Here is a 12,586-nt window from a genome sequence, read left to right as displayed (position 1 = left end):
TTACTGTCATTTCCCAGGCTTTGGTCGAAAGCCTTGTAGATTATAACGGTTTCATTGCACATTTGAGCTATTTATAAATGTGTTTAAATCAGTTCTCACCTCCCTATCGATAAATTCCAACCTCCAGTTAAAAGGCGTTCCTCAACTTTGCACAAATCCTTCTATTAATTAATTTAATTAACTTAAATATATGCCCCGAGTACTAATTCCTTTACAGAGAAATGAAGTCTTTCTTTCAATAGTCACAGTTCTAAACACCTTAATTAAATCTTCTCCAAGTTACAAAAAGAAGCGTCAGCTGAGTCAGATTCACCTCATTACTCACACTACAGCTCTAGCAACTTTCAAGTAAATCTTTTCTCTCTTCTCCCAACCCCCACCATGCTGCTCTCATATCATTCCTAAAGGCTCATGCACTCAGATGCACACAGCACTCTATCCATTGCCCAACTAGAGGTTTCTGTAGTTCTGTGACTTCCCAGCACCTTCTTCGGTCTGAAGAAGGGTCTTGACCCGAAACGTCACCGATTCCTTCTCTCTATAGATGCTGCCTCACCCGCTGAGTTCCTCCAGCATTTTTGTCTATCTTAGACTTTTAGACATTAGTTAAGGAAGGAAACTACATAGCTTGGCGTCTTGTCAGTGAATATGACTGGTACCAGTGATATTAGTTTAGTTTGGATACAGCGCAGAAACAGGCCCTGCGGCCTACCAAGTCCGCGCCGTCCAGCGATCATCGCACACCAACACTATCCTAAACACACTAGGGACATTTTATAATTTTACCAAGCCAATTAGCCCATAAAGTGTTACATCTTTGGAGTGTGGGAGGAAACCAGAGTATCTGGAGAAAATCCACGTAGGTCACGGGGGGAATGAACAAACTTCATACAGCATCCATAGTCAGGATCGAACCTGGGTCTCTGGCGCAGTAATGCAGCAACCCTGTCACTGCGCCACCGTCCCGTGTTAAGTATAGAGATATTCACGAGGCAAGAATTGGAAGATAACTCAGATGGTCCAAATTGGTTGGAGGGATTATAGACACGGGGAAGGGCGAGTCTATGGAAAGTTCTGAAAATAAGGATAAGAATGTTGAAAGTCAAGGCAGTGTTTTACCTGGAGCCAGTGTAGGTCAACAAGAACAGGGGCATCTGGTCCTAATTAGAGTACAAGGTGCAGAGCATTGAATGAGAAACGTATAAGTAAGTAAGTAAGTATGTTTATTGGCCAAGTATTCACATACAAGGAATATGGAGGCTAGAACACAAATGAGTCAAGCAGGGGTGCATTGGAATAATCAAACATGAAAATACTAAAAGCATTGTTGGTTTCAACAGCAGATTGCTTGAATCAAGACTGCTTTTGGAGATATTACCATGATGGAAATAGGAAAACTTTACATCTTAAAGTCCGTCTTAGTCAAAAATGACGCCAGAGTTGTGAACAGTCTGCTTCAGTTTCATATAGCTGCCAGGTAGAGCGATGAAACAGGTTGCCAGGAAACCATGTGGGTAATGGTGATGGAATTTGTGATGACAATAATTTCAGTGTCTTTAATACTTAATCGGAAAGATTATTAGCTCATCCAATGGTTATATTGAATAAACAGTCTGACAGTTTTGATACAATGGAATTGAAAGGAGTGGATGAAGCACAGAGAAGTGAAAGTGAATCAGAGCTGGTATTTTTAACACACATGTAGAAACTGACACTGTATTTTTGGATGAAGTTGCTGTAAAGCAGCACAGAGACCAGCAGCTAAAGTTGGCCAAAGGTATGTCCTTGCAGAAACAACAGAATAAACAATGAGGACGTGGGAGGAGTAGGCTTTGCAATAATCACACTGGAACTGGTCAGGACATATGGTTTGATACAGGGAAGTAACACATGATTCATTACAGCTAATAAATGATAGGTTGATTGTGAAAAAGTTGCTTTCTTTGCAACAGTCTGGTACAAAGACAAAGTGTTGGAGGAGTGAACTATCAGGGATTATCAATCTTTGTTCAGATGCTTTAAAAGGACATACTGTTATTTGTATGTAGCATTTACATCATGCCTCCTACACCTAATTAAATGACAGTATTGTACTATTTCACTGTCCAAGTATTTGCAATTTAAGACACAAAATGCCGGAGTAACAGTGAGTCAGGCAGCATCTCTGGAGAGAAGGAATGTGACATTTTGGGTCACGACCCATCTTACTTTAAAAGTAAGGTCATTATTCATTTGCAAAATAACTAGTATTTATAAAGAAAGAACAATTTATTAAAAATATTTTAATATATTTTCAATGTTGACAGAATGACAAACTGTAAGAATTGACAATGCTGAGAATATTCAATTACGTGATCATACATTTTTCAAACTTTAATAAATCTCTGGCAAATAAAAATTGAATTTGAAGGCACAATTAAAAGCGACAGTTTTTCCACCTACTGTCTTTCAATAAGAATCTGGATGTCTTTACAGAGCGAGACAATGGCACTAGATGGCTTCTGCTTTTCTTTCAGACTCTTGCCAAACCTTGATGTTTCTTCAGCTTCTAGGATCAGGTTTACATGAGACAGGAAGAGCTGAGGCTTCTGACCTCCAAGCCACACGTCCCACAAATAATCAGAGAGAAGAAGCAACGTTGCAGCTGTGAGAGAAGACAGAATTAAATAGCTTTAAAAATATCAGCTGCATATAACAGAGCAAATTGAATTTTACATATGATCTTTTTATACCCTTTTTTACTTGTGGCATGTGTTGCGTTTTGTAGTCATGTCTTCATGGCACTTGCCATGTTAAAAGCATCACATAAAGAGAACATTGTTAAAATAGGTGCCTTGCACAGGGATAGATGTTCAACTCATCTGATTTACTGTTCTCTGCCACTGTACAGATTAGGGATACACTTCCTGGTGCTCTTAATGCCTCTTAAATATAACATGTTACCTCATCCATCTATTTGATTTAAGTTAATGAAATACTTTTTCTTATTTAAATATATATGTAATGTATTACTTCTGGGAGGAAATTGTATATGAAACATATTTTAAAAAGTGTCAGTCTAAAAAAGGAGAATAAATATCTGATGAATATGGCAATATGAAAGTTAATCTGAACACCAGATAAAGAAACAGTGATGGGATCAAGTTGCTGGCTAGATGGTAGTAAGATAGAGAGCTGTTTGCTTGGTGTAGTATGTGGATCGGCTCATGGTTGGCTTCCATATCTGCACATTGCAAAGCAGAAGCGAGGTCTGATGCCAGGACATCTGATCTCCTGCTGCACCTCTGGACTCAGCACTGAGCTCTGGAGAGAGACATGCTGGGCTGAGAAGTTGCAGGTACGTTGTTTTCTGCCCCCCTCAACTTAATGGCAGGAAGAGCTGGAGTTATGAAAAACTACGCATAGGAGTGGTTTGTTTTTTAATCTTCTTTATTTTATATAATTTTGGTATTTTTAATTATATAAAGTGGGTGCAATAATATATCGATATTCAATTTTTGACAATTTAAATCATTTTGAATTGATTTAGGTTTTGGTTTATTACTAGCACAGTGTAGCAGGGTAAAGTGAAAAGCTTTGTTTTGCATGCTATCCAAACAAATCAGATATACTGTACTAATTACGTCTGATTCAAGTACAATAGATGGAGCAAAGAGGAAGACAGAGTGCAGGATGCACTTCTCGACATTGTGGCAGATCAGTTCCTTAGACAAAGTCCAATGTCCGCAATTGGGTAGAGGCGATTTGGACAGCACCCTAGCTTATGGAAGGATCGTTCAGAAGTCAGATAATGGAGGGAAGAAGTTGTCCTGAATTTGTTATGCGTGCTTTCACTGTTATTTTAATATTTTATTTTTTAATTTATCCAATCATCAGGCACGAAACAGCAGTTCAAAAGTGTCACACTGTCAATAAGTCAGGAAAATGATCAGATGCAAGGCTTTGGGATCCTTACTGGATGGCTGTGGTGATGAGAAATTATGGTAAAATTGACCATCGGCACTGCAGAAAGTACAGTCTTAGGAAAAAGATGGATAGCAAGCAAGATTAATCATTAACTTGACTGCTAATAGGGTGATTTCACCAAATGTCAAATGAGCGTAGATCCCCCCTCACGTGACCGAAAAATTTAACTGGAGGACATATGTCACTTCGGTACATGTTAGTGTATGGGGAAACACGCACTTTCACACCCGTTAAAAACATGGAAAACGGCCGATTTTTGAGCTGAAATTTTCTGCTAGTCGGGGTGACCATGAAGCACAGCGACCTAAATTTTCAGGCAAAAAAAAAGATAGAAAGTAAGGTAATTACAAGAGGGAACTGAAGCTGGAAAAACAGCGGAAGTGAACAGCAGACATTTGCCGTGGAGATTTAAAGGTCCAAAATATCGGGAATTATCGCGTTTGCTCGCTGAATTTCATCAAAAGTAAGGCATTATTAACTTACTTTTGATGAAATTCAGCGAGCAAACGTGATAATTCCCGATATTTTGGACCTTTAAATCTCCACGGCAAATGTCTGCTGTTCACTTCCGCCGCTTTCTACCTTCAGTTCCCTCTTGTAATTACCTTACTTTCTATCTTTTTTTTTGCCTGAAAATTTAGGTCGCTGTGCTTCACGGTCACCCCGACTAGCACAGAAAATTTCAGCTCAAAAATCATCCGTTTTCCATGTTTTTAACGGGTGTGAAAGTGCGTGTATCCCCATTCACTAACATGTACCGAAGTGACATATGTCCTCCAGTTAAATTTTTCGGTCACGTGAGGGGGGATCTACGCTCATTTGACATTTGGTGAAATCACCCTATACCAATAAGCAAGGAACAGTAAACCCTCAATGATATTGGCTTCAAATGCTACATTAAATCTAAATTGCAGGTGCTACATGTTAAAGAAAGAATGCTTTATCTTGGTAATTGTGGAAACATCATAGGTGAAAGCTAGAACATGAAAATGAGCTCTTGATTTTTAAACAATAGATGTTGGTTTGCTACAGTTTCGGATAATTAGGAAACACAACTATATGTTATAGCAATGATTCTTAAACTTACAATATTACCTTTTTTTAAAAAAACTTCAAAAAATTAATTTCCTGTGATAAGGAATTGGTTAACATGTCTGTAATTTTTGTGTGTACAATTTCAATTTCAATCCAGTGAATCAACATGCAGGAAATTAAACATGTTTAAAAAATGTGCTATCAACCACATCTGTTCATATTGTACAATAATAATTAATAGCATCAGACATTATTATCACAAAGTAAAATAACTCATGGAAGAATAAATCAGTTTTTTTTTAAATAGCATAAAAAGGAATTAAAATTAAATGTGCAAATGAATTCTAAAGAACTTATCGGATTCAATTTTTGATCAGCAGGAAATTTGTTTTTTATACCCTGGAAATAATGACTTAAATTAAAAACCCTAATTTCATTCAAACAACTCGATCCACTTCATGTTTCATTAGTTTCAGCCAGTAGGTTGGAAGCAATAAATCAAATATCTGAAGATAATAAGGAACTTTTCAAAAACCTGAGCAAAAAGCAATATTGATATTATTTAAAATACTGACATCAAAATGCTTTCATAAAGGGAAAACAAATCCATGGTACTGTGGATTTAAATTGGCTTTTTAGGTTTTAACAAGCACAGGGAGCAAGAGACACAGCAGCCAATAACGTGATTTTTGGATAGGCACATAGATATACATGGAATGGAGGGATAGGGATTATGCGCAGATAGATCAAAGATGGTTTTGTCATCCTGTTCGGCACAGACATTGTGGGCCGAAGGACCTGTTCTTGTGCTGTACTGTTCTATGTTCTAACATCAATACCGTTGCTAAGCTGCAACAACATATTTTACAATAATGAATGACTGTAACTGGATATGGAAAAAATAACATGAAAGGGAAGTTTAAATCATCTCCGGACATCTTTCTAACTTTGGAAACACAGCAAAGAACTTGGTAAAAGGCTGAGGGAAGAATATATATTTACCTTTCCTTTCATCATCCTGTCCTTTTAACACAGGAAGACAGACTGGTTTGATAACACTCTTGTAGATACAGTCGTCCCCCAAGCCTTGGCCCTCCAGCAGCTGAAGCATGATACAGGTGAAGATGTGCAAATGGTTTTCTATCAAGCCATCTTCATTTTCATTGTTAGTAACTCTACAGTAAAGCTGTAGTAGATGACGCCGGAATATAGTGTCTCTCATAAGTTCTCGAGCCACAGTGCCAGGAGGCAGGAGATTTTTCTGAAGCCATCCCAACAACAAGAACATTTGAGAGTCACTAATTGGATTTTCAATTGCTGACTTGACAACCCATTGAGCTACAATGCATACGGTTGCTTTAACAGCACATTCCACTTCCTCTTTACTTTCTTGAGGGTCGATAGTTTCAACTGTGATTTCTGCATCCCAGTTACTGAATATGGACCTCAGTGAAATTTTACATTCCTCCAAACAAGATTCTTCTTCTTCATTTTCTGTATCTTCTTGCATCTTCCCTCTCTTCCTTCTGCCAAACCGAGTCATTCCCCAACCAAGTCCTTTAGCTTTAGTCTTCTCTTTAATAACTGCTGTAAAGATTCATTAAAGGTAAAATCAGGAAGTAGTAGCATACAAGACACAATTTATGTGGGTACAAGCAACCCATTTAAATATTTGTGATAGTCATCTAAATAGATTAATGCTTTATGTTGCCTCCAATAGCTTAACATGTTTAAAAACTCTGTAATTTTTCTCCTTTCTTTTGAGCAACCGGAAGCCTTTGAAAAACTATTATTTATTATGATGTTAATACAAAGAAGAAATGTAATTTATTGCTGGATATTTCAGCAGAGCTAGTGGCTGCTCAGTTTAGTTCGGAGATACAGCGCGGAAACAGGCCCTCCGGCCCACCGAGTCTGCACCGACCAGCGACCCCCTTACATTAACACTTTCCTACTACTAAGGCCAATTTATGCATACACCACCAATTAACCTATATACCTGTACATCTTTGGAGTGTGGAGGAAACCTAAGATTTCGGAGAAAACCCACGCGGTAATGGGGAGATCGTATAAACTCCGTACATACAGCACCTATAGTTGGGATCGAACACGGGGCTCCGGCGCCGACAGCAACTCTACCGCTGCGTCACCGTGCCGCCCTGTCTAAGCTAATATCATAACTATAAACGGTTGTCAGCAGCTTATGCTCATTAATAAAACTGATCAGAGGAATTATTTCTGCATGTAAATGCATTTTCAGCACATATAATAAAACTGGAATACAAATTGCAAAAGTGCTAGAAATTTATCATAATGAAACCAGTGTAATGTTAACAATATATCAGTGTGGTAAATTATCTCCATTGTGCTACAGTGCAACAAACTATCTATTCCTATAGTACCCAAATCATAAACTGACAAAGGCTGAATATTCCATGACAGCTACACAAAAACAAAATTGATAAAGAAAGTAAAAAATATAAGTATACTGAGTAATACAGGAAGAATTTTGGCCCATCAAGACTGCACCCTCATTGAACACCTACTTATACATTTTCTTCTCTGCGTATGCCCATCATCTCTCCAACATACATATCGGGGCAATATATGGCGGTCAAATAACTTGTCAACTGTGCATTGGGATGTGGGAGGAAACTGGAGCAATTGGAGGAATTGCACAGTCAGAGGGTAAACTAGCAAACACCACACTGATGACACAGGAGGTTGGGATTGAATCTGGGTCTCTGGAGCTGTGAGGCAGCAGTTCTGTCAGGTGTGCTACTGTACCACCCTGTCCCAGCAGATTATAATTTATAATCAATCAATTCTTTAATATCAACTGATTTAGGTGCCCTTTCCTGAAGACTTTCTTTAAATGCGGGTAGGTTTGGTACATTGGCCTTCATCAATCAGGGAATTGAGTGTAGAAGTTGGAATGTTCAAGAAGGAACTGCAGATGTTGGAAAATTGAAGGTAGACACAAATGCTGGAGAAACTCAGCGGGTGCGGCAGCATCTATAGAGCGAAGGAAATGGATGCTGCCGCACCCGCTGAGTTTCTCCAGCATTTTTGTCTACCGTAGAAGTTGGAATGTTGTGCTACAGTTGTACAAGACGTTGGTGAGGCCAAACCTGGAGCACCTCATTCAGTTTTGGTCATCCTGCTATAGGAAGGATGTAATTAAGAAGGAAGGAGTGCAAAGATGATTTACAAGTATGTAGTCAAAACTAAAGAAGCTGAGCAACATGGAGATGTTGGGCGGGCTAGGATTTTGCACCTTGCAGCGCAGGTCAAACGAGTTAATGTTTCAGGTTTGAGGAACACAGGGAAAAGTAATAACTTACTTTGCAATTCCTTGATGTTGTATTTGTGGGCCAGATTTTGTAAGAGCTCCTGTGTTTGGGATTCACCTCCGACAACACTCCACTTATGTAATAATAACAATATCTCTGTGTGGCTCACAACTTTTTCATTTAGGGCAATCCATCCTTTCTCTTTGTAGTCGTCAAAAGCACCTGCACGGTGTTGTAAAACAGAACCTAAAGTATGCAAAAATCTGGAAAATGTTCTGTTCTCCATTTTTATCCTGCCCAAAAGAGAAGCACATTGGGGTATTAGTTAATATACTGAATGGAGATGAACAAATCCCCTTCTGACTGGTTATTCTACCTTCCTTGTGATATTCTGGCTGGAGTCAGATCATAACATGCTACTGGAGATTTGTGAACATTTTGGAATCTTCTCACTGAGTAGAATGGCCAGGAACCAGAGAATCATGAACCAGAGGGCATAGGTTTAAGGTGAAGGGGAAAAGATTTAATAGCAACCTGAGGGTAATTTTTTTCAGGAGGTAGTTGAGGTAGGTACTCTCACAGTGTTTTAGAAACGTTGGTACATGGATAGGACAGATTTAGAGGGACATGGTCGACAAGTGTAGGACAAGTGTAGTTGGGACATGTTGGCCAGTGTGGGCAAATTGGGTCGCAGGGCTTGTTTCCATGCTTTATGACTATAACTAGGTGTCCCGTCAACAAAAGAAACACAAACTGCCCTGCTACATTTTAACAAATAATTTGGGTGGAAGCATGCTCCATTTCCTTTTATTCTCTTCCATTGACCAAACACTCACAAAGGCTTAATCATATGAAGCTTGTTTTACATGCTGATGGTACATCGAAGCAGCTCCTCACTGTTGGAAACAATCCATCTAGACATGATGCTAGATGGATTTCTGTTTGAATACTGAAGATCCCCTGTCATCATTGACAAACAAGAAATCTTCTACAATAATGCAAACATCCATCTTTCAAAAAATATCACTTTAAAATAGGTTGGCTATTCATTCAATATATGTTTGTTGCTTAGATTTTGTTTCATAACCATAATGGTTTCAAATGTCTCAACAAGCAAAATGGTGGGTAAACACAACCATTACATCAGTAATAGACTTTCAGCAGAACGCCATTAAATAACACACAGTTCTTACCAAATATGTTGTACCAGAATAGTCAGAACAAACAGAAATTCATTTATAAACAGAAAAGGTAGAAACGTCCGAGTCATTTCTTTGTTTCCCAGGTTAGTAAGCCACAAGGTGTGGAGGAGAGATATTAAGTCAGACATCAGTCTGTTTTCTAAAACCCTGGGAAAAGAAAATCCAAATCAGTTCCAATAATATCCAAAAGATAATTACTGACAGTGCAAACTTCACATATAAAATCAACATGTTTGATAAACAATTTATTAAAGTAATGTAAACCAATGAATGCAATGGCTAAATCTCACTACAAGGATAATAAATCTCAGAAGTATATCATGTGTAGTTCTCACACAGCTGTTTATAAGATCAAATGTTACATATGATTAGTACATAATTTAATTTATTGAACCTTGTACCGAGGTACAGTGAATAGCTTTTGTTGTGTGCTAACCAGTCAGGAGAATTGTATTGGATTGTATTTTAATGACCACACAGCCAGACTGGTGGAATGATTACAATCGAGCCATCCAGAGCATAATAAAGGAAATAACATTTAGTGCAAGATAAATCCAGTAAAGTCCGATTAAAAGTAGTCCGAGGGTCTTCAGTGAGGTAGATAGTAGCTCTGGACAGCTCTCTAATTGTTAACAGGATGATTCAGGAGCTTGATAACAGCTGGGGAGAAACTGTCCCTGAATCTGGAGGTGTGCCTGTTCACACTTTTGTACCTCTTGCCTGATAGGAGAGGGGAGAAGATGAAGTGACTGGGGCAAGTCATCTTTGATTGTGCTAGTGGCCTTGTCGAGGCAGCGTGAAATGCAAATGGAACCAATGCAAATGGTGTATAAAAGTGAAACACAGACTTTCACAGAGCAATGTTTTAAAAATAAATCAGTTCAACAATTTAAAGCCTGACAAATTATTTTTCGAGTTTATTAAAATGTATCTTTTCAAAAGTTAGAGCTGTTTGCTGTTGCTGTAGAGTATGAACATACCTTCTCTGTAAAATGTGCAATGTCCAAGTCAGTAGGTTGTGGTCTCTGATCAGCTGATATGCTGCTTTTGGGATGTGTGCTGCACGTAATAAAATCTGGATAATCTGATGCTTTAAAAAAACAAAAACAAAGTAAGAGACATTTAAACACAAAGCAAAATATAACAATTACTTCCTCATGTTGCAGTACACTGTGAAGTCAAATGTTACCTATTTTAGCTATTATAGTTCCAAGAGAAACATCATCTTACCTCTGCTGTCTCATCGCACAATGGGCTGTTAAAAAAGCCTAAAAGGACATGGATTATTTTCTGATGGTCGCAAAGCTCGAAGCAATGCTTGTCCTTTAAACTATTGACAAGGAGGTCGAGAATCCATTCACGTTCAATCTTATGCTGTAAAATAACACAAATATGGGATGAAAGGTGCAATCACACTTTCCACTGTGGAGGTTTAGATATAGGAGGTCATTTAGATCGCTTTGCTGGCTCAATAGCTAGTACACCCCTATTGTATCAAACACTGAAAATGGAAAGTTCTACTTTTTGATTTGGCCAGTATGTGTAATTCATGGTTATAATCATTAATAATTCTGCGTGGTTTCACGTATAATGGGAAATAAACTTGGAAGTCACTCTTTACAAATAGGCTTTGCTAATAAGTTTTAGTGGATGCATTTCCTATTGTCATGAGTGTTTAATTGTCGTATGTACCAAAAACGGAACAATGAAATTCTTACTTGCAGCATCATAACAGGTCATTAAAAAACAGGTCTTTAAACACGGCACTAATAGATAACACAATAAACAAAAGAAAATTTTGATTGATTAAAAATGGAGCAACCCAATATTAGCCCAAAAAAAGCCAAAAATCTCAAGTGCAACCAAGACAATTCGCAGTTCATAGTTTAGTTGGTGTTTCAGCATGTTCAGATGGTTGTTGGGAAGAAGTTATTCCTGAACCTGGAGGTCACAATTTTCATATGCCTATACCTTCTCAATGACAGGAGTGGGACATAGGATATACATGCAAGTTCAATCTCTTACTCTTCCAATAGCCATTGCTAAATACATACATCCGGATGAATTATTATATGACATAAGAATAACACCCATGATTTATCTTTCTTTAAACATTGATTCTCATCTGATTTAAAGGAATTGAATCAGAGATTTTCTATACATGTATGACACATTGCCACGCTACTTAATACATTTGCAGAAAGGTTTTGTCAATTTTTTTGAATGCTTATTTAGAAAAAGTAAAATAATTTTACCTCCATATTAAAGCTGTAGAAAAGTTTAAAAAACCCAGGCACTTTCTTTAAGTCCAAATATTGATGTGTCAGAAGGAAATGATTAATCTTCATATACATGTGCTCCTCTATTGGGAAATGAAAGAAAATAAAAACACAATTTTATTTTCACAAGAAAAACCAATATTGAAAATAGAAAAGTTAACTTTTAAACTTAACACTTACTCCTGGATTTGATTTTTCCTCTTTAATAGCAAACTAAGTTATCTTTAATAAATGATGATTGTTTTGTTGAACTTTATTCCAGTTTTAAAGACAGTCTTTCAGTATTTGAAATTGCTTTAAAGTGAATTTAATAAAATAATTTTTGAAACCTGAAGATACACGAGTATGAGATTCCTTACAAAATATTTAGAATAACATTGACATTTATGTTGAGGACCAAGGTTTGTGGCAGACAATTAGTACAACTGTGTTTACACAGCGGTGATTACTCACAAAATGTAAATGGTTAACTGTACTTAATATGGCGACAATGGAAAACAAGTGGAATTAGGCACATTGTATGTTTCAAGAATCACTTAAAAATGCTGACCCGGGCCAGACTCCCCACACGTTGTGGAAAGGAACCCCCCCCCCCCCCCCCCAGCGGCGTTGTCCTTTCACAGCCGCTTTCCACTTCACACATTTCCACGGTCGAAGGCGTGGCAGGTTCCGCGGAGCAGTCGCTACGAGAGTGGCTTTGCTCGGCCAACTCCACTGTCCCTGCTGCCCCGGCGGAAAGCCGCTCCGTCTTCCCTCCCTGGGGACCGGACCCGAGTCCTGGTAGAATGTTGCTACCAGCAAAGTGTCTGCA

The 12,586-nt window shown here is 38.1% G+C and overlaps 1 protein-coding gene across 1 annotated transcript in view; it reads right to left on the bottom strand.

Moving 5' to 3' along the window:
- Positions 1-2,372: 2,372 nt before the first annotated feature.
- Positions 2,373-12,586, bottom strand: part of urb1 (URB1 ribosome biogenesis homolog) — a 76,928-nt gene continuing 66,714 nt past the window's right edge. Inside the window, exons 33-39 of the mRNA XM_055645051.1 lie at positions 11,752-11,858; positions 10,727-10,870; positions 10,477-10,586; positions 9,488-9,643; positions 8,346-8,587; positions 6,004-6,588; positions 2,373-2,644 (exon numbers count right to left, since the gene is read on the bottom strand). Of these exons, the coding sequence (XP_055501026.1) occupies positions 2,439-2,644; positions 6,004-6,588; positions 8,346-8,587; positions 9,488-9,643; positions 10,477-10,586; positions 10,727-10,870; positions 11,752-11,858 (1,550 nt within the window). The 3' untranslated portion in view covers positions 2,373-2,438. The remainder of the gene's footprint in view (positions 2,645-6,003; positions 6,589-8,345; positions 8,588-9,487; positions 9,644-10,476; positions 10,587-10,726; positions 10,871-11,751; positions 11,859-12,586) is intronic.

This window comes from Leucoraja erinacea, chromosome 13 (genome assembly GCF_028641065.1).
Source record: "Leucoraja erinacea ecotype New England chromosome 13, Leri_hhj_1, whole genome shotgun sequence".
NCBI classification, from domain to species: Eukaryota; Metazoa; Chordata; class Chondrichthyes; order Rajiformes; family Rajidae; genus Leucoraja; species Leucoraja erinaceus.
This window is presented reverse-complemented; position numbering and strand designations above follow the sequence as displayed.